Consider the following 27502-nt stretch of genomic DNA (forward strand, 5'->3'; position numbering starts at 1 on the left):
GTAGAAAAATGAAATTTTGTTTCAGTAGGTGGTAACAGACTGAACCCTGCACCCTGGTATTTGCTACAGTAAAGGAAGATGGTGGAGGTCAGCCTGCATCTTAGAGAGGGGCAGAAAGATCTGCAGGGGAGTAGTCTAGTCCAGTGCCATTTTAAAAGAAAAGCTTTCCATCTTTGATATTAATGTTTTATTGGAAAAGGTACATAAAACCATCTACGTACACAACCCCAGGTGAACGTAACATGCAAGCCACCTTCTTTTGTCTTAGAAAAACTTGACTTCTTTGGAGTAATGTCTTGCCCATTCCAGCAACAGTGTCCCAGTTAACTTGGCTCCTTTTCCTCCAGGCTCAAAATAAAATAAAACTCCTCTACCAAAGAAGGGGAAAAAAAAAAAGAAATGCATTAGGTATGTCTCCTCTTGAATAGAAAAGTCGTGCCAGGCACTTCACATTGTTACTGAGGCAGGTAGTCATTCATTCAAAAACTATTTATGGAGGGTTTTACTGTGTGCCAAGCACTGCTGGGTAATAGGTACGGAGTACTGGGTAACTCCAGACATAGTTCCTCCCTGGGTGTGACAGGTGAGGAGACAGACTCAGAAAAGTTTAATACTGTGCCCAAGTTAAATCACTAGTAAATGTGAGTTCACGGAGTCCTCCTGGTGTGTGGATAATATAAAGCAAAGGGCCTGCTCTTACCTGGGGTCAGGGGTTGAACTGAGAGTCTCTGGCGAGTGAAAAGAGCCATATCTTTTAAGGGGCCTCCAGTGGTTTTGTGAGCTTGGTAATGGGTTTTGAGCTCAGCCAGAGTAATGTAACGCTTCATCATCCGAACAAACTGTACATCCACCTATATAACAGAAAGGAATGTTTAGGCAGTTCCTGTCTACTGTGTTATTTGCTTCTTGTGGGAGGTTCTTAGGGGCAGAGCTGCCAGTGTTCTGTTCTTATCCCCAAAGCCAGGTAACCTCTTTTGGGTGTAAGAGCTGGACTGTGTACCTTGACCTAAAGACAGCACACACCTTCCTCCCTCGCTTTGTCCATCCTTTTCCTCTCATGAAATAGGAAAAATAAGTACTCTTTACCATGGACCATTTAGGGTTGTCTTCTTTGCTGGATGGGTCATAATAGGGACTGTTTTTCTCAAACTGTGTGTGATCTGGGTAAGCCTCCTTCACAATCTGAAACCAAAACCAAATCTCTAATCATTTGCCTGTACAGTCAACTCCATGGCCAATTTTTAACTCAAGTGCAACTTTCTCTTCTGATCCTGTACATACTCAGCTCTTCTGCCTTGCTGTAGAGCCACTATATCTGGAAATAATAATACAGTCTAGAGCAAGCATAGGAAATCAGACCTGTTTTGACAAAAATCTTGAAAGTAGGTTTTAAAACCACGTATTAAAGGTTATTATTGGTACCACTGTTTTTCCACCTATAGTTAATATTATTCTAATAACTTCTGGTTTGAAAGAGCCATCATCAGGCCTGTTTTTTGAGTGAAAGACTGAGGCAGAGAATGAAGAGAAGTCTGTACCAGTGGGACTGAACTGAGGCTTCTCTTGTTTTACCATATTCTTGTGACATCAGGGATGGGAAGGAGAGTATTTCTTTTTTGTTACAGATCTAAGCTGTGTTCCTTTATATCGATATGAGTAAGTCTCCTTGAAGGAAGAGGGATTAAGATTAATGCTTATTGTACAACTAACCTTCACAAGTCCTGCGATGCCTGGCTCTTTGCAGTTGCTATGGTAGAAGAAGGCTTCTTGCTCCAGCTTCATGGCTCGAAGGAAGTTCCGGGCCTACCCAGGAGAGAATAAACAACAACTATCCTCCTCACCCAGTGGAAAGCACCAATTAGCGGAATCAAGTCTGCTTTATTGGATGAGTTTTTCTCTTTTACAGTTTCTTCCCCATTCAATTCAATACTTGCCTTTGCTGAGACACCCAGACTGGTATGCAGACACTGGCCAGAACACAGGCCATTTGTAAACTGTATGCAGAGGAATTAAGATAGTTTTGAATATACAGTTTGGGATCTTGGAAAAAAACAATGCTGGCCAAGAGATTTTGCTACTGAATAAGTCCTAAAAGGGATTCAGGCATTTCTTTGACCCTGGGTCTCAGGGCTTGCTCTTACCCTCTTACCTGGTAGTTGCGAACACCATCCCAGCATGCTGTCTGCTTGGGCTCTGCTTTAAGATCCTCAATGCTGAACTAGGCAACAGGAAATGAATTCATTCATTAAGCAGTCTTAGGGCCAGTTGGTAGCATATGGAAGTAAAAAGGTTTTTCCCCTATGTTGAGGGTGCCACTTGCTGTAGTGGAAGTCTGTAGTTTACTGGGAAGTAGTTACACGAAGCCACTTCTATTGGGCAAATGTAGAGTTAGCATTGCATTATCTTGTTATCCTTGCTAATTAAAAGGATTAGTGGAATAGATAATTTAAATGATAAAATAACCTATTGGTTATTCGTATTTCACTCATTAAACTATTATATATTTCTATTTTCTCCAGGCTGTTACTAAAGCTGATTTATATTAATTCAATGAATATATACTAATTGTTGGCAGAGAGATACATAGGAGTATGGTAAGTGTCAAGAGTAATGCAACTTAAGTTTGAAACGTTGCCCAGATCAGGGGTTGGCAAACTATAGCTTTGTGCCCAGGCCTGACTTTGTAAATAGTTTTATTGGAGCACAGCCACACCATCTGATTACCTATTGCCCATAGCCATTTTCTTGCAACAACAACAGAGCTGAAACAGGAACCATAAGACCCCAAAACCTAAAATATTTATTATCTGGCCTTCTACAGAAAAAAGTCTGCCACCCCTTGCCCTAGATAAAGGATTCACAAAAGAGTTGATGGTAGTAAGTACTGCTAATTTTATTCCTTATAATCTATTCCCTAACCCTACCCTTCTAAGAAGTTGGTGATAGAACCCTGTGGTGTCCCATATTCACTTCTCACCTAAAAAAAAAAATAGCTTGAAGGGATTAGAGAGGTATCTAGTCTCACCTTCACATCGACACCTTTCTCTAGTCGGCTTTCTGGCTCGGACTTCATCAGCCAGTAACTGCTTAGATTCTTCCCACAGTTTTTAGAGGCTGAAGTCTTCTCATGGCTGGAGTTACCCATTGCAGCTAATGCCCCTGCTGGGTTCTTAGTCTTGGTATGTTTTCCTGCTGGCCCCTTATTGTCTGCAGTAGAAGCAAAAAGAAGAAACTGGTGAGAAGTAATGCTCTGTGTGGGGAAAGCACATTCTTTGGAGTCAGACCTGGATCCAAATCCTGCCTCTGTCAGTTACTGGCAGTAGCAACTGAATTGCTGTACTTCAGTTTATCTATAAAAATGGGGCAGGAATGCCCACCTTACAGGGTATCTCCTGGATTATCCATTCAGTGGGATAAAAATAGTGTTCATGGTTTTGGGTTAGGACTGACAGAGTCCCTGGTTTCTACTAAGTAGAAAGTGCCTTTGCTGAGGCTCTCTCTCCAATAAGGAAACCGAACACCTCCTCCACAGACTTATTTTGAAGATTAAACAAGGTAGTGCAAACAATGGGATTAAATAATGGTTGACACTATAATAAATACTCAGTACTAAGATTATTATCACCAACTCGTGGTTCTTTTTTGCTTGCTCACTGTACTTTGTGGCCTGCCTCCTGCTCCTTGAGGGTGCCAAGAGATGTTGGATAAGACAGCTCATTCTGGACTTCGAAGACGTGGCAAAGATGATTTTTTCCAAAGAGAATTAGAGCAAGAGTGCCTGGAACGTCGTAGGCACTCAATAGCTAAGTTGTTCAATTCTTACTATATAAACTCTATTTGTTATCCTAACAATAACTCCGTTAATCTACATAATGTATGAGATGTTCTGTTCATCTGCTAAATGTGTCCAGATTACACATTTCAGTAAACGGTATAATCAGGAACTGTCCCCTGGTCTATCTGAATCCACACTTCATGACCATATCTTACTACCTCTGAAGGTAGTATCATACTACCCAGGTCCTGCATTAGCTCTCATTAAGTATCATTCACAGAGGTCAAGTAGTTTGATCCTCCATAGCCTAGTTTTTAGGTGGTCCCTTTGGAGTTAAGCACACTGCAAACACCATTATGTGTTGTTAATAACGCAATGTACTATAGTCAGTCCTAAAGCACTTTCTCTACCGTCAGTTGTTTTTTTCCTGTTCATCTTCCATTCGTCCTCATGAATATAAAAATGGCATCACACTTTCTTTGCCTTTGGAAAGCCTTCCCATTTTTTTAAGGATGGACTCAAGTTCCACTTCCTTCTTAAGGTGTTCCTCCCTGCTCTCATACCCTTAGCCATGGTTTCCTAAGACCCTTTTCACTTATGTCTGTTTGCATTTTCCATGAGAGCACAACTGTATTTTCTTTGCCTTTGTACAAGCCACCCTGTATCTACACCAAACAACTACTGCTTCAGTGAACAGAAGCAGCTCTGGGTATAAGCTTGGTGGGAAGAGGAAAGAAGATGGAGGGCAGTTAAGGATAAAACACCAATCCACAAAGGATTCTCCCCACAGGCAGGGATTTGAAAGTGAACAGTATTTTTTTTTTTTTTAAGATTTATTTATTTGAGAGAAAAGAAGAGTGTGTGTGAGAGCCTGGGTATGAGCAGAGGGAGAGGGAGGAAAGAAGCACCCTCCCCGCTGAGCACGGAGCCAAGTGGGGCTCCATCTCACCCTAAGCTCATGACCTGAGCCGAAAACAGGAGTCCCACGCTCAAGCGACTGAGCCACCCAGGTGTCCTGAAAGTGAACAGTATTATACAGATCCTAGAGAAACTTTTCTTTACAGGGCTACCTTTTTGCAGCTCAGGGGCAGCTCACCTGGCCCCGCAGCCCCGCCGAGCCTCTTCCGGGGTTTCGGCATGGTTTCCCTGCGGGGGTCGAAGAGCAGAGGATTCCAAATCAACCGAGAAAAACAAGACGCAGCTCTGTTATCTGCCCCCAGAAACCTGTGCAAAGCAAGATGGAGACAACGAGAGAAATCTGAGTCTCAGCCCCGAGGGATTTTTGCGGAGCACCGATGCAACTGGCCTTGAGCCCCCTCAAATCCTTCCCAGTTACCTACGACCCCATTTCCATCTTACAAAACCTGCTGCTAAAGTCTCATCGGTTCTCTCCCTGATCTTTCTCTCATTCATTCACCATTCTTCCGAGCCACTGATCCCACAACTCCGCAGAAAAACCCCAACCAGGCTCCAGAAGGCCGGCACTGAGTCCCCCGCCAATACCCGAGCTAAGTAGTACCACAAGGCACTTTTGCGCCGCGGCCCTGGGGATCTCTGGGAGTTGTAGTCCTGCTCTGGCATAGACCCGGCTGAGTCTGAGCCATGAGGGCGCTGGGTGCACTACAGCGCCCAGGGTACACTGCGGGGCCTGGTCTGTGCCCTGCCCCAGGTCACTGCGTGCAGGTTCTGGCTGGAGAAGGAGCTACTACTATGTTGCGGAGCGGCTGCGGGCGGCTGAGAGGGTGCTTCTACTACCTGCACGGCGCTCTGCGGGCCCCCGCCAAGAGCGGTCGCCGGAGCTTGGTCTCCTGCATAGATCGTAAGACTCACTCCTCTGGTGCAAGTGTCCGGTCCCTGGGCGGGGAGGGGGTGCCGTGGTCTGAGCGCCCACAGAGCGCTTGTCACCCTCGGCTCGCTCTGGCGGTCACCTGGGCCACCACCCCCAGGCTCACCTGCCGGTTCCCTAATGGGCTTTCCCCGCCGGCTGGTCTCCCCATTTTGTTCACCGGATTGCTTCTCTGACCGCCCTCGCTCTCTGCGGTCTCCATCTGTGGCGCCCATGGGCCTCGTTTGCTACTCTTTCACCCACCTCCAAACTTGTGGGTGGGAAGCCTGGCGTTGGAAACACGTGCTGCAGGCGGTCCTCTGGCTTTTTAACCCTATCTTCCCTCCTGCCTACGTCACGGGGGCCCTCTGAAGACCAATGAAGATAGGAGAATACTGCTTGGTCTTGGTTGCTGATGATATTTGTTAATTGTTCAGGTCTTCCACAAACATACTTGATAGTATCAACCTCTTGATAACAAGTTTAATACGTTGATATCAGGTTTAATAAATAAATAAATTCATTTACTTATGAATACAATAACTAAGGGTTTTATGATGAACCTCACAACTCTGAGGGAGATTCTGTTACTATCCCTACTTTCAAATAAGTGGTGGGTGCATAGAAACTCCTGGTGGTGTTTTGTCTTGTCTTCATCCTAGGTGGTAAAGGATAGTACAGATGTAAATAGCTGGGGCTGGTTGTGGTGGATGAAGCGAAGCTCCTTTAAGTGATGCAACATTTGTTCAGGTAAATTTTGTGACTTAGCACCTATAGTTACAAAACACTTTTAGTGTTGAAATTCCCGTTGAAAAATAATTACTACTGAAAATGGGAAACTACCCAGAGTTGACAGACCTGAATGTCTTCAGACACCAGGCAAATAATTTGGATGCGAGTATGGGGGAGTGATGGTGAGCCTAGCCCCACCAGGAATAACCGGCGACTTTGTGACTCTGACCATTACATAATCGTGTTTTTGTCTTCTGGAAAAAAAATCTTTTTAATTAAGTGTCACTTTTCTTTATAACAGATTTGGTATGAATCCCTTTGATTGACACCCAGATCTATGACATACACTAGGATAGAATACCGTTTTCCTCTCCCTGTCCTAAAACTCCTTCACACGGTGCTGCCTGTTCTAGCAATTGGACTTAGTTAGGTAAACAAGGTCACCCTTGCTGATAACAATGCAAATAAGGAGTTGTTTTGGTAACAAATACATTAAATATTTAATAGGTTAATATTAAATACTAAATAACAAATAGGTTACATGGGCTACAGTATTTCTAGCAGCTGCTTGTGTAGGTTGAGCCCATGAGGTACCTTTACACCTTTTTATTTTATTTTATTTTTTTAAAGATTTTATTTATTTATTTGACAGACCGAGATCACAAGTAGGCAGAGAGAGAGGAGGAAGCATGCTCCCTGCTGAGCAGAGAGCCTGATGCACAGCCCGAAGCCCGATCCCAGGACTCCGGGATCATGACCTGAGCCAAAGGCAGAGCCTTTAACCCACTGAGCCACCCAGGTGCCCCACCTTTACACCTTTTTAAAATAAAGTACCTCTTAATTAGTAAAATGAAAGGAAACTTACCCTTTCAGTGTATCATTCTACATACTAGAATATAAAATTAATGAGAGTGATTGACAAACATTTGTTTCATTGCATATTTTAATAAGTGAAAAATGATTTTTAAGAGAATTATGATTTGTATTTTACTTATTATGTGGTATACATGTTCATTATGTATACTTCCCTCATCCTACAGATGAGGAAATTTACTCAGTGTCTAATGCAGCCGCCTCATTTTACAATGGGATAACTGAAGCGGACTGAGGTACTTGACTTACTGAAAGTTGTACATTTAATACATTTAATAACTTCAGAACCAGAGCTCAAACACCTGATGGCTTGTCTAGTGTTCTTCCACTACACTTTGCTGCAGTGTCACAAGCATTCTTTGAAACTCCAAGGTTCTCAAATAGAACTGTTGATTCTCTAGTGAGGTTTCTACTTTGGATGCATTTAAGATTATGTTCTTTAGTTATTTGTTTTTGCCTGTTGCTTACACTTAGGTTGTTATACAATCAGGGGTTTCCTCATCTCATTTGGGCCCACTTTCCTTCCTTTTTTTTTCCCTCCCTGAGATAGTGAGTGTGTGTGTGCATGTACAGGCATGTGGCAGTGGGGGAGCGGGAGCGGAGAAGGGCAAAAAAAAATTTTAACTTAAATTTAATTAATTAACAAATAATGTATTATTAGTTTCATAGGTAGAGGTCAGTCTTACATACATGACACCCAATGCTTATTGCATCACATGCCTCCTTAATCCATCACCCAGTTACCCCATTCCCCCATGTCCCTCCCATGGAGCAACCCTCAGTTTATTTCCTATGATTAAGAGTTTCTTATAGTTTGTCTCCCTCTCTGATTTCCTCTGGTTTTATTTTTTTCCTGTCTTCCCTATGATCCTTTGGTTCTTAAATTCCACATATCAGAAGATATGATAATTGTCTTTCTCTGATTGACTTATTTCACTTTGCATAATACCCTTTAGTTCCACCCACATTGTTGCAAATAGCAAGATTTTGTGTGTGTGTGTAGGTGAGTAGCGTTGCATTGTATATGTGTATACACCACATCTATCTGTGGATGGACATCTGGGCTCTCTCCATAGTTTAGTTATTGCAGACATTGCTGCTATAAACATTGGGGTACAGGTTCCCTTTTGAATCACTACATTTGTATTTTTGGGGTAAATACCCAGTAGTGGAATTGCTGGGTCATAGGGTAGCTCTATTTTCAACTTTTTGAGGAATCTCTATACTGTTTACCAGAGTGGCTGCACCAGCTTGCATTCCAGGCAACAGTGTAAGAGGGTTCCCCTTTATCTGCATCTGGGAAAGTGAAAATCTTAAGCAAACTCCGCTCCAAGGGCAGAGCTCAACCCAGGCTGGATCTCATGACCCTGAGACCATGACCTGAGTCGAAATCAAGAGTCACATGCTTAATGGACTGAGCCACTCAGGAGCTCCATGCCCTTTTTCTATTTAGCTTTGCCATTTTACATTTTACTATGTGTTGGCTTCTCGAACTCTGCTAGTAACTCTGTCCAACTTCCTTAAGTCTGGTTTTTATTTTGTTTGTTTTTAATGTATTCTGGGAACTGAGATGTTTTTACTTAGTTACCATGCTTTCTTACGTATAATTTGCTTTTTAACTTGCCTTTTCCGCTTTTTTCTGCCAAGTAGTGCTCTCATTTTATTGGCATTCCTTTATCAAAAAGTGGGTTGGATATTGTATTTCAAAAATGTGTAATTATGTTGTATATACTTGCGCACAAGATTTTCATACAGTTGATCCCTAATATTTATTTAGGATACAATTCAAACCTATTTCTTAAAACATTTTGTTTCTTGACCTACTTGTTTTACTCTAATAAAAATAATAGTAAATGTTTATTGAGCTCTTTGCTGGGACTGAAATTCTGTAGCACTTCTCTTTATACTATAAGATTTACATTATCACCATTTATGTTATGCTTTGTGTAAATGGACTATATTCATTTTTGTAACCCCAGTACTGTTCCGTAGTAGACATTCAATAAATATTCTTTTGTGAATGGTCTTTAAGCTATGATCTACAAGAGCATTTCTGCAAGACTTCTGCAAACAAATGAATGACCTCTCAGTCAGGAACCATGAATTGTTTATTCCTAACCATATTCCTGTGAGTAACAACCAACATAAATTTCTGCTCTATCCAGGTTTCTCAAAGTAGCCTAATCTCTAATCCTTATAAGTATTCCTTTCTGAGATTCTCCAATACAGACCGACTGCTTTTTCCTGGCTCACATAGCCAGCCATTACTGCTGCCTATGTCTGCCCTAAAGAAACTGACTCTGCAGCCTGCTCTTCTTCTCTAATGGAAGGATTATGCATCACTATTAGGCACTGAAATAAATTCTTATTAATTGTGGCTCCATAGTCTTACTTTAATGCTCTTTAGCATCACCTCATAATGACCACATATTTAGCACTAAAGGATGAAACCTCAGTAGGTAATACAGAGCCTTGCACTTCTTCTTTCCGCACTGTATTGTACCTCAAGGCTTCGCTTGGAAAAGTATAGGCATACACTCTATTTTTTCTTACACACCTGCGGCAGGTTGTCCTTTCAAAGTGACAATAGTAAGAGACAACAAAAGAGACATAAATATGAACAACATAAGTCTGAGTCACTCTGTGTATGTTGCTGATCCTGATGCAGATTCCCTGGATTTGTGGTCCCATCTTTTCTGAATTGGCTACACTATTGCCAAAAGGTGGTTTTCACGGGAGATTTGCCTAGGCTGTTTACTTTCAGCTCTGGCCTGCTGCTAACTGGAAGTCTGCATCACTGCAGAATAAGAAAAATATTTTATACCTTACTTAATTAGCTAGTTGACTTTGATGTCTGCTTTCTAATTCAGTGTGATCTTACTCTCTGCAGTTTTTTTTTTTTTTTTAATCTGTAAAAAATAGTGTTCATGTCATTTGGGGAACTGGCTATTTAAAGAAAATGTATGAAGTAATGATACTGTGAATTGGTAGTCATTCGGTTTATATTAGTAGAAATAGTTCTCTTTCTCCTGAAGAACATCACCTCTGATAAAGGACTACTTTGGTGTAGTCTTTTATTAGGTGTTTAAAGTTCTAAAGAAACTTCTCCTAATGAGGCCACACTGTGTTATTTGTTGATGTCAATTCTCTGTCCTTAGCTTTTAAGTATCTTAAGCCCAAAAGTGAAGGAATTACCCAAAGTCACATCACTGATAGTTTATGATAGAAAATGTTCTGAGAATGCTAAATCCATTGGCTAAAAACAGATATAGTAGGGCCTTAACCCTGTTTTCAACACTGAAGACTTTTTTTTTCATCATCAATGTTATCAGTGAATGTCTGGGATTTGCCAAATGCATAGCCTTATTAGAAGATCTTTCCCTTAATTTGAAGGTAAACCAAAGTACACATATCTTCCTTTTCCTATTGACTTTTTTTTTTTTTAATTTGTTTATTTGAGAGAGAGAGAGAACAGAAATAGGGAGAGAGAGCATAAGCCAGGAGGAGAGGGAGAAACAGGCTCCCACTGAGCAGGGAGCCTGACATGGGGCTCGATCCCAGGACCCTGGGAACATGACCTGAGCCAAAGGCAGATGCTTAACCAACCGAGCCACCCAGGTGCCCCCTCTTGATCTTTTAAAATGGATATGTTGAAACAGACAGCTATCCAGATTCACAGATAGGACAGATTTTCCCAGGATACTAATACAGAAAAGGTAGGACATTCTAAAGGAAAAAAAATGTTTACTATAATTTGAAGGTCAGTGTATGTTTACTATTTTTTTTTAATGTGGACTTATGAAGAGGAAGAGATAAATAAGAGTACCGAAAGAATAAGCAATTGGGAGGTAAATGAAGCCAGCCGATCCACTGGGGAGGAAAGAAGAAGGGAAAAGAGATAGTATATCAGATATTATCAACAGATCATATATAATATATTAATGGTGGGCAAGGCCATTCTATGGATGTTAAAGGTTATACTGCATATGAGAAATGCTATAGCATGTCCCCTGTCTCAACTTCACGCCCCTTGATATTGGCACTACTCTTCCCTGACCCCTGTCCTGGCACTGAGTATATGCAATCTTACCCACAGCTTCCGTGGGACTGAATGAAGAGCAGAAAGAATTTCAGAAAGTGGCCTTTGACTTTGCTACCCGGGAGATGGCTCCAAATATGGCAGAGTGGGACCAGAAGGTGGGAGTTTTCCTTGTGGCTAGACATTCCAGCAAATGCCCCCTGTAGTGACCCTGTCTTCGTCCCCTTGTAGTCCTGACTGTTTTGTGTTTATTCCCCTTGCACAGCTCTTAATGCAAATGAGAGTAGTGGTAATGTGATTCTTTCCCTCATCTTGTAGGGACTAGTTTTTTGTTTATTTTTTTAATTGTACATAGATTTGTATACTCTTAAAACCAAGGCAGTTCTGTTGATGATTAAGCTAGAAAACCAGTGCTTATAGAATGCATTTTAACTGCTACTATAGATAACAGCCTGTTGAGTTAAGGTAGGATATACACACTCCCAAATGCAAACCTCTTAATCCCTCATTGTGCCTTTTGAAGAAAAGTTCGTCTATGAACCCCTTACTGATGACCCTGTTCTCTTTTTGTATGTAGGAGTTGTTCCCAGTGGATGCAATGCGGAAAGCTGCTCAGCTCGGCTTTGGGGGAGTCTATGTACGAACAGATGTAGGTGGGTCTGGACTGTCACGGCTCGATACATCTGTCATCTTTGAGGCCTTGGCGACAGGCTGCACCAGCACCACAGCCTATATAAGCATCCACAAGTGAGTGCCAGAGCTTGATGAGCACAATGAAGTACTCATCAGGTTGACTGGGAAATTTCAGATAAATAGGGAAAAGTTCATCTTTTCAAGTTGATTGCTGTTGAGGAACCAGACTATAAAAGGTCACGATCTCAGGGTTGTGGGATTGAGCCCCGTGTCGGACTCCACACTGTGCATGGAGCCTGTTTGGGATTCTCTCGCTCTCCCTCTATCTCTACTCCCCACCCCCCCTTACTCCTGAGCACATGCACTCACTCACTCTCTGTTTCAAAAAAAGAAAAAGTTCATTCTAGGTCTGCTGCTGCCTCTCAGACTTGAATCTGTCATCTTATTTGTATGTTGCTTAGCAAATGAGGTCTGTCTGCCTTCTAACAAATCCTAGATTGAGCTGGAAACAAACAGACTTCTCCAGGAGAGTGGTCAGGGCCCTGTTCCCATCTTTCTCAACCCAGAGATGAATCCCCCCAGGAATTTATCTAAGTACATATAACTCTTTGGTTTTTAGGGAACTCATTTAACCTAAAAATAGCATGGACATCCAAGTGAGAAACACTTTGGCCCTGCTTATCTCTGGGTAGTACAGGTTCCATGAATATGTTTTAACCAGGCCTTTCCTTTAAAGTTGAATCTTCTTGGTGGTAACTTTCCTCTTCCCACTCTCTCTTCCTGCTTGGCTGCTTGTCTTCTCTTGCCCCTTCCCTTCCCCCCTCAGATTTCCTTTTCTCCATATGAGCTCTATCATTGTCTTTTCTTCTCGGTATATCAGCATGTGTGCCTGGATGATTGATACCTTTGGAAATGAGGAACAGAGGCACAAATTTTGCCCACCGCTCTGTACCATGGAGAAGTTTGCTTCCTATTGCCTCACTGAACCAGGTGGGTTTGCCACACCACCAGCAAGACGTAGTGGGGGTGCTGCTCAGGTGAAATCACAGAGCACTCTCTCATCCCACTGACACACATCTGCCACGACGCTGGGTTGCAGAGTAACACATTCCCATGGCCTGTTCTCACAAGCCTAAGAGTGCTCTAGGGCAGAGTCTCTCCAGGCTGCACATAGGAGCCTCCTTGTATTCAGTGTGTTGGGAGATGGAAAATGGTCTAATTGCTGTCCACAGTTTTCACCAAATACGGAGAGTTCCTCTGGCTATCTGCATGTTGAAGTATGAAACACTGAGCTGTTGGTTATAAGGGAAGATTTCCTTGGAAGTGGAACTGTGCTGGGGCCCCCTTACCGTCACTGACTTTCTCCCCCACCTTCTCTGCTTCCTTTTGATCCCTGCCTCAGGAAGTGGCAGTGATGCTGCCTCCCTTTTGACCTCAGCGAAACGACAAGGAGATCATTACATCCTCAATGGCTCCAAGGTACCAGCATGCCCACCTTACAGAACACCTTGGAGATTGTTTCCATCTTTCTGCTGACATCACCTGGATCCTTGCTATCTACAAATTAGTATTTCCTAGGAGTTTTACACATTGGGTAGAGAACCTCTGACCTGTTTCCCTTTATTTACCTTTACTTTCTCAATTTTCTGATCTGAGTCCAGATAATCCTGCTCATTTTTGTCTGTCCTTTTTATAGTCTCATCAGCTAGATTCCCAATTCCCCAGTCAGCACAGGTTCTTTTTACTCCTCCTTTACCCCTCTGTACCATCATGCCTCTTGGTGTCTTACTGTCAGGAGGACTCTGATTGTTTTCCCAGGTGTTAGGCTCCAGGGACGGATGTGTTTCCTTAACCCTGTACACACCCTCTCCAACCCCCAGGCCTTCATCAGTGGTGGAGGTGAATCAGACATCTATGTGGTCATATGCCGAACAGGAGGACCAGGCCCCAAAGGCATCTCCTGTATAATTGTGGAGAAAGGAACCCCTGGCCTCAGCTTTGGCAAGAAGGAAAAAAAGGTGAGTGGCTCTTGGACACAAAATAAGGCAAGTTCAAACAATTCAAGAGTCTGGCACCTGCCAGACCAACCTCTGTTCTGTTTTAGGGTATAGGTAACATATTTGCTAACTTGACTTGGACACAGTTGCTTCTATTAGGATTTCAACAGGAGCATATAGAATAGACTAGGGCATGGCTGAAGGATCACACCTCTGGCACCATGGCAGAGTGCCTCAGTAAGCTGATTAGCGTGAGAGATTTCTCGGACATCTGTCCCACCTTCACTTTTGGCCTGTATTTCTTATCCAGCTTCTTATTTTGGCACATTCTTTTATCCCAGGAAGAAATACTTACAGATCTGGTGGTGACTATAAGTCTTAGGGATGAAAAGCATATGGGCTACTTTTCATCTTTAAATAAAAATAAAAGAAAACTCATTGGAGATAATTGTGTTTCAGTAATAAAAAGGGAAAGTATTTCCACAGGTGCTTTGAAAAGACAGTCCTAGGACCTAGCAATCCCATAGCCAGACCATGAATAGTAGATGTATGATTCCATAGCTGTAGCTTGTGGGAAGATGAGAAGATGAGACCCATTCAGACTTGTTAGGTCAGGGGACCAGAATACTCATCTCCCCCTACTATGTACTGTTATAGTTAGGATTCTAGGGGAGAAGTCAGGTAATGAAATGACCCCTAACTATACTTCTCCTTTTAAAAAAAAAAAAAAAAGATTTTATTTGACAGAGACAGAGAGAGAGATCACAAGCAGGCAGAGAGGCAGGCAGAGACACAGAGGGAAGCAGGCTCCCTGCTGAGCAGAGAGCCTGATGCAGGGCTCCATCCCAGGACCCTGAGACCATGACCTGAGCCGAAGGTAGGGGCTTAACCCACTGAGCCACCCAGGCGCCCCTATACTTCTCCTTTTTAGTTCCTAGGGTTTCCATGTTTCCCCTCATGAGCTTTCCTGATATTTTATAAACTGCCAAAGAGTTAGAGGTTGTAGTGCCTCTTTTCATTTATAGTATAGTAGGTTTTTACTAGATTCCTACTATGTGCAAAGCATGATGCTGGCTCTTGGGGTGAGGAAGGATACAAAAGTCACCCCTAGCCTTATTTGAATTCATAAGACATACGTTGTCTTACCTGTGTAAGATGTATAAGCTGTGATTGTGGTATGTAAGTTGTGTATGTGTTATGTAAGATACATAGCTGTAGAATGTCTTAATTCTAGAAATGTCTGCTTTGGGTCATAGAACAGGGACAGACTTACATAGTCTGACACATAATTTTACAGGATCAAGTTATACTGATTTAGGTTGTTGGAACTTATAAAGGCAGTGATGATTATTTCAACACACATAGGTAGTATCCACCACAGTATCTGTGACATCTGTTGACGGAACACCAAAGCTGTCACGTTTCATGCCTAGAGAAAAATTGCAAATAAGTTCCAGAAACAAAGTGTATCATTTCTTCCTTTCAGTTTCTGTTTTCTCTCACTTTTAAGTGTATACTTTTATCTTTCTTTTTTAATTCTTGGTTTTGCTTTATATATTTTTTTATGTAAGGGAAATTTGGAAGGATACCTGTATACTCCTTCGACAGCTGGTGAGTGCCCACTATGTGCCAAGCATTTGTAAACAGTAGGGGTAGGATAGTGAACAAAGACAAAGCTCTGTCCTCATAGAGATTACCTGTCAGCAAGTAGGGACAGGCAACAGACACATAAGCAGGGTACCTTCTGGTAGTGCTCTGGCTATAGAAGGGATAAAACAGGTTGATAAAATAGTGAAGAGAGCTTGAAACTTCTGTGATAGGTCTGGGCTCTCAGAAGTCATGACTTTTGAGATGAGATCCAGAGTATTAGAAGAAACAACATAAGAATTCTGGGCAGAAACAATAGTAGATGGCCTGTTTGGGAAACCAAAAAAAAAAAAAAGTTCAGTTTGGCCCTAAGGTAATGAGCAAAGAAGAGAACAGAGTGGGATGAAATTGGACAGGCAGGCAAGGGCTTATAAGCTGAAGAGAAGAGTCACTGCCCTGAATGCCACCCTGTTGGGCAGCCATGTAGCCCCTGATTTTTGCCAGGTGGGGTGGAATTCACAGCCAACCCGCGCCGTGATCTTTGAAGATTGTGCAGTGCCCGTTGCCAACAGAATTGGAAATGAAGGACAGGGCTTCATCATTGCCATGAAAGGACTGAATGGAGGGAGGATCAATGTTGGTGAGAATACAGCGGGATGGGGCAGGGAGGCTGCCAGGGTGGGGCAGGCAGCACTGTCCTGGCTCAGTTGAAATGTTCACATTCTTCCTTTCCAGCTTCCTGCTCTCTAGGAGCTGCTCATGCCTCAGTCATCCTCACCCGAGACCACCTCAGTGTTCGGAAGCAGTTTGGAGAACCTCTGGCCAATAACCAGGTAATTTCCCAGAGGCCCCTGAATCTGCTTTCCATGCTGCAAGAGACCTGCTCTGTGGCCGATATTCTCTTGGAGGGTGAGGCTATGAGTTTTCACTGAAGTTCTGCCCCCATCTTAGAACTTGTGTTCTGATTTTATCAATAATCTTTCAGGAGGAAAGTAGGCTTGGAACTCATAAGGCAGTACATTTTCTTTGTAGAAGAGGCAGGGTCTTTGAAGCTTGGGGTCAGTTAGAAAAGGGACCTCATGAGAGATGTCTTATAGAGGGTCCCGGATCAGTGCTGGTCTAAGCCTGTGTATCTTGTCCGGTTCTCTTCTCCCCTGTTGCTGTAGTACCTGCAATTCAAACTGGCTGATATGGCAACAAGACTGGTGGCCTCACGGCTGATAATCCGCAACGCAGCAGTGGCTCTCCAAGAGGAGCGGGAAGATGCAGTGGCCCTGTGCTCCATGGCCAAGCTCTTCGCTACGGATGAATGCTTTGCTGTGCGTGCTGATGCCCTCTGGCTGTCTTGGGTGGACAAGGGGCCACTACTAGGTCCAGGGATATTAAGAACCATTAGTCTACTCCTGGGGTGCTGCAAAGATCACCTTGGGGCTTAAGGATATAAATGAACTCATGAGAGGCCTGCTTGGGAGCTCTCAGAACTGACTTTTTACCTGCTCTGTGCCATTACACACTCAATCCTCTCACTGTCATTCTGTTGTGTTCTAGACGAGACACTACCTTCGGAAGAAGGTTTGGGGCAGCCCCATGCCTCTTGCTCAAATTTAGCACTAGGCTGTGCTTAAAATGTCAAGGGCAGAACTATTTCCACATGAGGCTACATTGTCACTAGATGGCATCATAGGAAGTTCACATGATCCCATTTAAAGTGCTTGTGGGAGGCTTGTCCCCTACAGATAATAAAGTAAGAAAGGCAGAGCTCTCTGAGTTGCTTGCCTGGTGGGAACTGACAAGTTTAGTAGGTAAACTTTCCATGTCATCTAACCACACAGAATATGGAGCCCCTCTTTGGGCTTGGCTCGTTATCTGTAGGTTGTTCTTCCTCATATTAGTTTACAGCAGACTGCCAGATTAGGGGCTGGGGTAGAAAGAAAAGCCTTATGTTCCACAGTCTTCCCCCAGTCAAAGATGTCTAATCCCTGTCTCCCTGAAGATCTGCAACCAGGCTTTACAGATGCATGGAGGCTATGGCTACCTGAAGGACTATGCTGTTCAGCAGTATGTGCGGGACTCCAGGGTCCATCAAATCCTAGAAGGTAAAAATTGCCAGAGCTGTTCTCCAGAATACTTATAGGATCACCACTTTTCCCAGCCTGTCTGTCCCCATGCTGACTGGTTCTGAGGGTTCCATCAGGCCCTGTTGTCTTTTGCCTTTCTCCTTCCTCTTTCTCCTGACCCCGCTCTGGAGGTGTTTGTGGATGCCATACAGAGCACTAGCTTGGGAGTCCAGAGGCTCTGCTTTGTCACCATGAGTAAGCTATCAAATCACTCCATTTCTGCTTTTTTTCCTCTGCAAATTTTAGAGAACACTCAAATTCAGATAATATGTGGGAAAGCATTTTGAAAACTTCAACAATAACTCTTTTATAAAGTACTTGTTTCTCAGGGATCTCAAAACTTCCAGGGGCGCCTGGGTGGCTCAGTGGGTTAGGCCGCTGCCTTCGGCTCAGGTCATGATCTCATCGTCCTGGGATCGAGCCCCGCGTCGGGCTCTCTGCTCAGCGGGGAGCCTGCTTCCTCCTCTCTCTCTCTGCCTGCCTCTCTGCCTACTTGTAATCTCTCTCTGTCAAATAAATAGATAATCTTTAAAAAAAAAAAACAAAAAAACAAAAAAAAAAACTTCTGTACAGGGCAGATGTGAGCTGATTGGATCACAGGCAACCTCTATAAATTGACAATACTCTATCAATATTGCTAATGGATTTTTCAGTTAACTAAATCATATGGGTATTTTTCTTGGCAATCATAGACTGGAATGGGCTGGAAAATGTGTGAACTGCTGGAGGCTGGTTCAGAGCATTGGCCTTTTCCTCTCCACACAAAGTGGGGATGTTTTAAAACTGCATGACTCCTCTCTCAGTTGGCGTAGGAAGTGGTTATGTGGTTAGGGTTAGTTACGTGGTAGGAGCCAGGTGGGGCAAAAGCTTATCTAAGTGACCTTCAGTGATGCAGTGTGGGGCTGCTTCCAAAGAGGCACAGGAAAGACCTGAGGGCATTGGTGTCTCTGTCATTTTCAAAGCATTCTTGAACCTGAGGAGGTGCCAGAATCTTTCAGAGGGCTTGTGAAAACAGATTGCTGGGCTCCACACCCAGAGGTACTGAGCCAGTGGGTCTTAGGCCTGAGCATTTTGCATCCCTAATAAGTTTTTCAAGTCAGACTGCTGCTGGGTATCTGGGAACCACATTCTGAGACATGTTACGTCCGAATCACAGGCTTCTAAAAGTTAGACTTGCTTTGTTCTACAGATCTCATCCCTGGAATAATGTCAGTGAGCTCAGTCACTGGTGCTCAAGTTCCCCATAGGCTTTTTTGTGTTTACTTGTAAAGTTATTTCCCTACCCTGCATTTAGGAATGACAAGTTTAGTAGGTAAAGAAGAAATGGTGAAAGCCAGGTACATTTATTTGAGGCCATGCCATCATCCGCTTACAGAAAATTTGGGGCTCTAGTCTCACTTTGTTTCATTGTGGACTTTGTAATAGGATAAATCTGCAGTTTTAGATTTGATTTTATTTGAGATATGTGATTACTTATTTTTCATGGAAGTTCATATCTCTCTTTGCATTAAAAGCCACTATAAAATGAAGCAAGAAGGGGGCACCTGAGTGCTCAGTGGGTTAAAGCCTCTGCCTTTGGCTCAGGTCATGATCTCAGGGTCCTGGGATAGAGCCCAGCGTCTCTACTCAGCAGGGAGCCTGCTTCCTGCTCTCTCTCTCCCTGCGACTCTGCCTACTTGTGATCTCTGTCAAATAAATAAATAAAATCTTAAAAAAAAAATGAAGCAAGAAGTTGATCTTTCAGGGAAAATATTTTTGTCCTCTTAAAATTTACTTTTCTGATTACAGAAGAAATTGATATATTTATTGTTGAAAGCTTATAAAATATAGGAAAAGTAAAATAAAATTCATGTTTCCATATTCAGAATTAATATTTTGGATTCCTTTTATATGTAAATCCAGAAAATGTCCTTTGGGGCTTTTTCTGTGTTTTTGTGGGTACATATTTTTTAATGTGAAATATAGTTGCCATACAATATTATATTAGTTTCAGGAGGGCAACACAGTAATTAAACAGTTGAAATAGTTTGAGAAGGAAATATATTAACTCTTCTTTAAATGTTTGGTAGAATTCCCCTCTGTGGCTGTCCAGTCCTGGTCTTTTCCTGGTTCAGAGTTTTTTGATTGCCAGTTTAACTTTGTACTCATAATCAGTCTGTTCAGATTTTTTGTTTCAGTCTTGGAAAAGTGTATGTTTCTAAGGATTTATCTGTTTCTTTCTTCTAGGCTGTCTATTTCTCATTTTGGTATATCATTTTTCATGGTGGCCTCTTATAATCCTTTATGTTTTTGTGGTATTGGTTGTAACTTCTCTTTCATTTCTGATTTTACTCATTTGACTTCTCTCTCTCTCTCTCTTTTTTTTTAAGTCTGGCTAAAGATTTATCAATTTTGTGTATCTTTCCAAAGAACCTGCTCTTGGTTTCACTGAACTTTTCTGTTGTTTTTTTAGTCTCTGTTTCATTTATTTCACCCTGAGCTTTATTATTTCCTCCTTCTGCGAACTTTGGGTTTGTTTGTTCTTTTTTTCTAATTCCTTCAGGTGTATAGTTAGAGTGTACATTTGAGATTTTTCTTGTTTTTTTCTTTTTTTTAAGTAGGCTCCACCCCCAATGTGGGGCTTGAACTCATGTCCCTAACTTTACCGACTGTACCACTCAGTTGCCCCAGTTTTTATTTCTTGAAGAACGCCTATATCACTATAAACTTGCTTGTTAGACTGCTTTTGCTATGTCCCAGAGATTTGGAACTTGTCTTTCCACTTTCATTTCTCTCATGGTATCTTTTTATTTCCTGTTTGATTTCTTTTTTGACCCATTTGCTATTTAATAGCATGTTGTTTAGCTTCCTTGTGTTTTTACCATTTTTTTCCTGTAATTGATTTCAAGTTTTATACCATTGTGGTTGAAAAAAACACTTAATATGATTTCAGTCTTCTTAAATGTATTGAGAGTTGTTCTGTGGTCTCCTTACATGTGACCTTAGAGAATGTGCACTTCCAAGTGCACCTGAACAGGATGTGTATTCTGACATTTTTGGATATGTTCTGTATATATCTGTGAAGTCCTAATGTCCTGTCTGTTCTAACATGCCATTCAAAGCCACTGTTTGCGGGCGCCTGGGTGGCTCAGTTGGTTGGACGACTGCCTTTGGCTCAGGTCATGATCCCGGAGTCCCGGGATCGAGTCCCGCATCGGGCTCCCAGCTCCATGGGGAGTCTGCTTCTCCCTCTGACCTTCTCCTCGCTCATGCTCTCTCTCGCTGTCTCTCTCTCAAATAAATAAATAAAATCTTTAAAAAAAAAAAAAAAAAAAGCCACTGTTTGCTTACTGATTTTCTGTCTGGGTGATCTGTCCATTGATGTAAGTGGGGTGTTAAAGTTTCCTACTATTATTGTATTACTGTAAGTTTCTCTCTTTATATCTGTTAATATTTGCTCTATATACTTAGGGCTTTGGATTGGGTGTGCAGATATTTATAATCATTATATCCTCTTGTTGGATCAATCCTTTTATCATTATGTAATTACCTTCTTTATGTTTTGTTATAGTCTTTGTTTTAAAATCTGTTTTGCCTGATATAAATATTGCTACCTTAGCTTTTTAAAAAATTTTCCTTCACTTAGAATATCTTTTTCTGGGGCACCTGGGTGGCTCAATGGGTTAGGCCTCTGCCTTTGGCTCAGGTCATGATCACAGGGTCCTGGGATCAAGCCCCACATTGGGCTCTCTGCTCAGCTGGGCCGGGGGTGGGGGGGGTGCTTCCCTCTCCCCCTCTGCCTGCCTCTCTGCCTACTTGTGATCTCTCTCTCTGTCAAATAAATTTAAAAAAAATTTTTTTTTAAATATCTTTTTCCATCCCCTCCCCTTCAGTTTGTATTTGTTTTTAGGTCTGGAGTCAGTCTCTTGTAGGTAACATATATCTGGGCCTTGTGTTTTGTTTTGTTTTGTTTTTACCCATTCAGTCACCCTTTGTCTTTTGATTGAAGTATTTACATTTAAAGGAAAGGTGATACTGTTAGATGCGTACTTACTGCCATTTTGTTAATTGTTGTCTGGTGGTTTTTATTCAGTTTCTTTTTTCTTTTCTTGCTGTCTTCCCTTGTGATTGATGACTTACCTTAGTGTTACGCTTGGGTTCCTTTCTCTTTATTTTTTGTACATCTCTTACAGGTTTTTCATATGTGGTTACCATGAAGTTCATATATAACACTCTATTATATAGCAGTCTATTTTAAGTGATGGTTGCTTAAATTCAAACATGTAATAGGACCACATATTTAGGACCCTCCCATTTTATGTATTTGACATCATATTTTATGAGCCTCTTAACTAATTTTCTATAAATAAGTGATTTTAAAATTACTTTTTCTTTTCTTTTGACCTTCATACTAGCTTTATAAGTGATTGATCCACTACCTATGTTAAATGTTGCTTTTCCTGTGAAATTTTTTTTTAATAAGTTGCTTACTCCTAGTTATTGCCTTTTCTTTTCAACTTAAAATAAGTCCCTTAACACTTCTTGTGAAGTTGGTATAGTGATGATGAGCTCCATTAACTTTTGTTTGCCTGGGAAACTTTTTTTAAAGATTTTAATTATTTATTTATTTGTTTATTTATTTAAGAGAAAGAGAGAGAGCACCCAAACGGGGAAGGAGCAGAAGGAGAGGGACAAGCAGACTCTGCTGAGCACAGAGCCTATTGTAAGACTCAATCTTACAACCCTGCGAAAATGACCTGAGTCGAAATCAAGAGTTGGACGTTTAACAGATGAGCCACCTAGGTACCCCTGTCTGGAAAACTCTTTATCTATCCTTTTAAGGTAGACTATTCTTGATTATAGGGTTTTTTCCTTTCAGCATTTTGAATAACATCATGTTGCTTTCTTCTGGCCACAAAATTTCTGCTGAAAAGAATCAGCTCATAGCTTTATGGGTGTTTTCCCTTGTACATAACTATTTGCTTATAAGAGTTCTCTTTATATGTAATTTTACCATACACACACACACACACACAAACATATCGTGGTATGGCTCTCCTAGTTTATCTTGTCTGAGACTCTCTCTGCTTCTAGAAATGAGATGTCTCTTTTTTCCCCCCAGAGTAGGGAAGTTTTCAGCCATGATTTCTTTAAATAAGTTTTCTCTGCCTCTTTCTCTCTTCTCCTTCAGGGACCCCAATAGTGCAAATGTTAGTATAATTCATGTTGTCCCAGAGGTCCCTTAACCTATCCTTTTTTAAAATTCTTTTTTTTCTTTTTGCTGCTCAGCGTGGTGCTTTATTCTACTCTGTCTTCCAGATTGCTGATCCATTCTGCATCCTGTAATCTGCTGTTGATTCCCTATAGTGTATTTTTTCATTTTAGTTACTATACTCTGCAACTGTTTTTTGTTTTATGTTTTGTGTCTCTTTGCTGAAATTTTCACTAAATTAGACTACTCCTCTCTCAAGGCCTCTGAGCATCTTTATGACCATTATTTTGAAACTTTATCAAGTAAATTCCGTATCTCTATTTTGTTCATTTCTTTTTTCTGAGGTGTTGTTCTTTCATATGGAGAATATTCTTTTCTCCTCATTTTTGTTTTTGTGTATCAGGTAAGTCAGACTCTCCTGGTCCTGAAAGTAATGCCCTGTATGGAAGGCATCTATCTTGGAGACTCGGTAGTGCAATCCCTCCTGGTCTCTAGAACCAGGCACTCCCAGGGTGTCCCCTATGTGGTCTGCATGTGTTGTCCTGTTGTGTCTGGGCTGTGACTACTCTGGGCATGCTGGTAGCTGGCTACAAGGCCTACCTGTGAGTCTTGGGGGTGTGTTAGTGGGCAGCAGTGACTTTGGGTGGGGGCGGGCAGTGGTCCCCACTGAGGTTGCCTGCCAGGTATGGTGGTTAGTACCTGATTGGAGGGAAGTGTGCTGAGTTGAGTGTGTTGAGCCCAAAAGATCTGCAGGCAAATGCCAGGGTGGGACAAGCAGTGCTAGCAAGGTAGAGTGGGTGTCAGATCTTGCTTCCAAAGCATCTGGCTAACTAAGCTGTAGGAGTACAAGAAAAATAGCACCTGCTAACATTTCCATTCCCAGAGAAAGTTCCTACAGATCCCTGCCCCTCTGGCACACAGCTGAAAATTAGTCATTAAACCTCCCTCCTGTGTGACCCAAGAGCTTTTCAAACTGCTGCCTCTGTGCTGGGCTCTGAATGACTGACTGATACTGTGTGTGGGCCCTTTATGAGTAGTGTCTCAGTTTCCTGTAGCCCTCTGGCTCTCCTAAGTTAAGCTCCACTGATTTTCAAAGCCAGACAGTATGGGGCCTCCTCTTCCCAGTGAAGATCTCCAGGGCAGGGGCTGTCTGCTGTGGGACTTGAACTTCTCACTCCTCAGGAAGGACCTCCACATACTAGCTTGTGGATCTTGTGCTCCTGCTTGTGGGTCACTGTGCTGTGGGTTTGGTTCCCAATCGTCTCTACCCCTTCAGCCTTCTCATGTGACTTTTTCTTTATATCTTTAGCTATGGAATAGCTGTTCTGCTAGAGTTTAGGTTCACAGAGTGAGTTGTGCCGTACATAGTGGGAGCCTTAGTGTATCCATGGGAGGAGGTGAGCTCAGCATTTTCCTACTTGGCTGTCTTCCCCTGTCCCAGGAGAGGTGTTTCTAAAGGGTAGATTCATTCCTTACTTCCCGACATTTTTCTGTACTTTGCAGAGAAGTCTGTGATAATCCCATCCCACTCAGGGCTCAAGCAACAGTTGTGGTTAGAGCTGCTACTGCCCTGAATGAGGCTTGGAACACCTTGGTTTAAGCTTTACCAAGCTCTCAGACTTTGCTGCAACTAAATCCTTCATTCTTCCTCCCTCTTGCAGGTAGCAATGAAGTGATGAGGATGCTGATCTCTCGAAGCCTGTTTCAGGAGTAGTACCCAGACTTGATGTTCGCACGTGATGGTTAATGCACAACCCGAATGTTTCATGTGGACTGTTAAGTTACAGATGAATCATGGATGAGACTGAAGGGCTCAGCTTTTCTAGGTGGACCCAAAGTGGTGGAAGCAGCAGCAGCTATAGGAATGGGACAGAGTCCTCAGCAGAACTAGAGGAGTTGCCCTGATTGAGAATGTCACAAGAAGACAACAACAAGACACTCCAACAACAAGAGGACTCCTAATGAAAAAAGGTGACCAGTGAAGACTCATCACCAAGTCAGAGTCCTTTTTTGGATCCATGTTGTCCTGATTTGTCTGCATTTGGTGGTTCACTGAATCCCTCTTCCAGGGATCTGAGCACTTCCACTGAGGGTTTTTCCTGATGATAAAGCAAAGGTGTGGGAAAGGAGAAATGGACAAAAAATGTCCTCCTATCTTTTCTTATGCTCTACTAAAGATGCAGAAGGTTTCTGTGGGTTGCATTTCCTTTGTAGTACTCCTGTGAATGTAAGTAATGATAAAGTGAGTATTTGGGAAACCTTACTCCTAGGTGTGATTTAGGGTATATCTGCACTTGTACACTTTCTGAATATCAAGGGCTGAAGTTATTTGAAACTCTGAATATTTGTTGTTTTCTTTTTTAGAAACGTGTGGTCTAAGAATAGTATTTAAGTTTCTGTAACCCTTTCTGATAAGTACTTTGAGCATAATTTCTTTCTATGTGAGTTTAAGGAAATGATAGGCATATAGAAGAGAGAGTGACCTGGCAAAAGTGATAAAGTTGGAAGGGATTCATAAACAAGGTAGAAATTAAAATCAAACTTTTATGAAAATGTGTAATACATAAAGAGAACCAAGAAAGTCAGTTTTAGACAGGAAGGAACCAGGAGCAGGAAAAGTGCAGAATTTGTATGGGACCTGTTTGCAACTTTGTTTTGTTGTGCTTTGGGCTTGGCTTGGGATGGAAAGAAAATGTAAGTTGAATCTGGATGGAGAGTTATGAAAACCAAAGTGTGGGTTTTATCTCCTAATTGGAGAAACTGAGAAGGTTTTTAATGAAGATATGTTGAGATAATTTGTCGGTAAGAACGTTCTTGGAATGCACATGCAGAATGAACATGAGTAGGGAAAGACAAGATAAGGCATGTCCAGTCTGTAGGTTCTGGAAGTAATTAAGGTCTGAGGAAATTGAGCTCAAGCTTGAAAGGTAAAGAAAAGAGGAGAAGTGAGCAGATACAGACCCATGCTTAGAATGTTTGCTGTGGAACATGGAACATGAGGGTCTCCCTGGTAATTGGGCTGCTTTCTGGCATTTACTTCTAAGGCTTCTGTTCAGATTTGAAGCAAAAATAGGTGTTGTATTAATGTCTTTCTATTTGTGTCCCTCATAAGAGAATGATGAGATGCTATTACTACAAATGCAACCCACACTGTCACACCCATCATTACTATTCAGAGTTCAGTTTCCCGGCAGCCTAGCAAGGGACTTGACCTCTGTGACAAGAAGTTAGGGACATTTCAAGCTAATTTCTATCACTGTTTATTTTGCTGTTCCATAGATGAAGCCAAAAGGAGCAGAACAAATATGTCTTAAGGAACAACCTGTGCCAGGTGCTATGTTAGGTGCAGGATATACACGGATAAGCAAACACAACTTAACTTGGATGGACTTACAGGCCTGGAAGGCTAGAAATTAGATAACATAAATTCAGTATGTGGTAGCAAAAACAAACACATTTACTAAGTACACTGGGGCACAAGTAGTGTTGTGGCTCTACATGATGGCCTCAATGAAAATTGGATTTCCAAGTTGGCTTCATAATTTCTTTAAACTATCTCCCCTTGTAATAACTCATACAGTTACTATACAGGGGGAAATCTGATTGCTCTGATTATATGTCCATTTAAACAGAAGAATGTTTAGGTCACCCATTAAAATTTTCATCTTTTATAGATTCAGTAAATTAGAAGTATCTTATTTACTTATTTGCTTTAGTGCTTATCTGGTTATACTTTTATTTTAAAAAACACTTCTCCAAAGTACTTTTCTGCAGATTATCTCCTATATCTCATGATTTTCACAAGGAGCTCCTTGCATGAGTATTTACTTAAGATAATTGTGTTAAATTGATCTGAGTTGAATTGAGTAACAACCGTGATGAAAACAGCAACTAACAATGTTTCTGTTCAGTTAAGATACTGAACTATGGATTCAGGCTCCCATATCTGGATTTGATTGCTAGCTTTGCTCACTAACCATGTGACTTTAAGAAAAAACACCTAAACTCTCTGTGCCTGTTCCCTTATGTATAAAATGGAGATAATAAGGATCTCTGCCTCATAGGGTGGTTGGTGAATCAAGCGAAAGAATCCAAATAAATGGCTTTGAATAGAGTACATTAAGCACTCAAATATTAGTATTATCAATCTCATTTTATAGGTGAGCATAGTGAACTGTAAAGAGATTAAGTGACTTTCTCAAATGTATACAGGTAGCATACTGAAGTGTTAAGACACATCTCTGCCAAGAACCTTTAAAAAGTTAGAATCATGACTAGTAGTCATTTAGTGCTGAATATCAAATATTTCTGGTCTGCCTCTCTTCTAGGTAGGTAAGTGGCAGGATTGCATCTTCCTCCTGCCAACTTTACAGAAACATATATATATATATATACCTAAACAGATTTCTAAGGTTTCTCCCAGGATCTTAGGAGGGACCCAGAGCTTAACTTTCCTTAATTTCACAGTAAATTTCTTATGGTCTGTCCTCTTTCCTTTATCTGAACATCTCCATATATATTCTTCTACCCAAAATTTGTTTTACATTTGAAACTCAGGCTGTTATCCCTAGGAATTATGATCAGCCAAACACCATATGAATGAATGCTCTCCTTTTGAGTGTGGATGGGTGAGGAGTTCCTGCCACAGCATCACAACAAACCCTGAAACAGCATGGGTCCCTGTGTGCCCACTTCAACAATTCCCAATTAATGACTTCCATGGGAAGAAGAGA

At 41.8% G+C, this 27502-nt stretch overlaps 2 protein-coding genes across 18 annotated transcripts; one reads left to right on the forward strand and one right to left on the reverse strand.

Moving 5' to 3' along the window:
• Nucleotides 1–172: 172 nt before the first annotated feature.
• THYN1 (thymocyte nuclear protein 1) lies at nt 173–5881 on the reverse strand. 13 transcript variants are annotated; one of them, XM_059185600.1, is made up of 9 exons: nt 5728–5881; nt 4872–4999; nt 3026–3207; nt 2150–2218; nt 1935–1994; nt 1711–1803; nt 1024–1182; nt 701–851; nt 173–370 (listed from the first exon to the last, which is right to left on the reverse strand). In XM_059185600.1, exons 2-9 carry the CDS (start codon nt 4912–4914, stop codon nt 324–326), a joined length of 804 nt encoding a protein of 267 aa, XP_059041583.1. In that variant the 5' UTR covers nt 4915–4999; nt 5728–5881; the 3' UTR covers nt 173–323. The 13 variants fall into 13 exon arrangements, with proteins under 13 accessions (XP_059041583.1, XP_059041512.1, XP_059041530.1 ...); XM_059185529.1 differs by lacking the exon at nt 5728–5881 and adding an exon at nt 5193–5323; XM_059185547.1 differs by lacking the exon at nt 5728–5881 and adding an exon at nt 5193–5319 and having other exon boundaries at nt 1087–1182.
• On the forward strand, nt 5363–26886 carry ACAD8 (acyl-CoA dehydrogenase family member 8). Of its 5 annotated transcripts, XM_059185496.1 has the most exons (13): nt 5458–5594; nt 6263–6350; nt 6985–7131; nt 11302–11402; nt 11822–11991; nt 12758–12867; nt 13280–13356; nt 13758–13895; nt 15966–16101; nt 16197–16294; nt 16628–16780; nt 17413–17557; nt 24431–26886. In XM_059185496.1, exons 4-13 carry the CDS (start codon nt 11370–11372, stop codon nt 24481–24483), a joined length of 1113 nt encoding a protein of 370 aa, XP_059041479.1. In that variant the 5' UTR covers nt 5458–5594; nt 6263–6350; nt 6985–7131; nt 11302–11369; the 3' UTR covers nt 24484–26886. The 5 variants fall into 5 exon arrangements, with proteins under 5 accessions (XP_059041461.1, XP_059041471.1, XP_059041479.1 ...); XM_059185515.1 differs by lacking the exon at nt 6985–7131; XM_059185506.1 differs by lacking the exon at nt 6263–6350.
• The last annotated feature ends 616 nt before the right edge of the window (nt 26887–27502 follow it).

The sequence above is a fragment of the Mustela lutreola genome, chromosome 1 (genome assembly GCF_030435805.1).
Source record: "Mustela lutreola isolate mMusLut2 chromosome 1, mMusLut2.pri, whole genome shotgun sequence".
In the NCBI taxonomy this organism is placed as follows: domain Eukaryota; kingdom Metazoa; phylum Chordata; class Mammalia; order Carnivora; family Mustelidae; genus Mustela; species Mustela lutreola.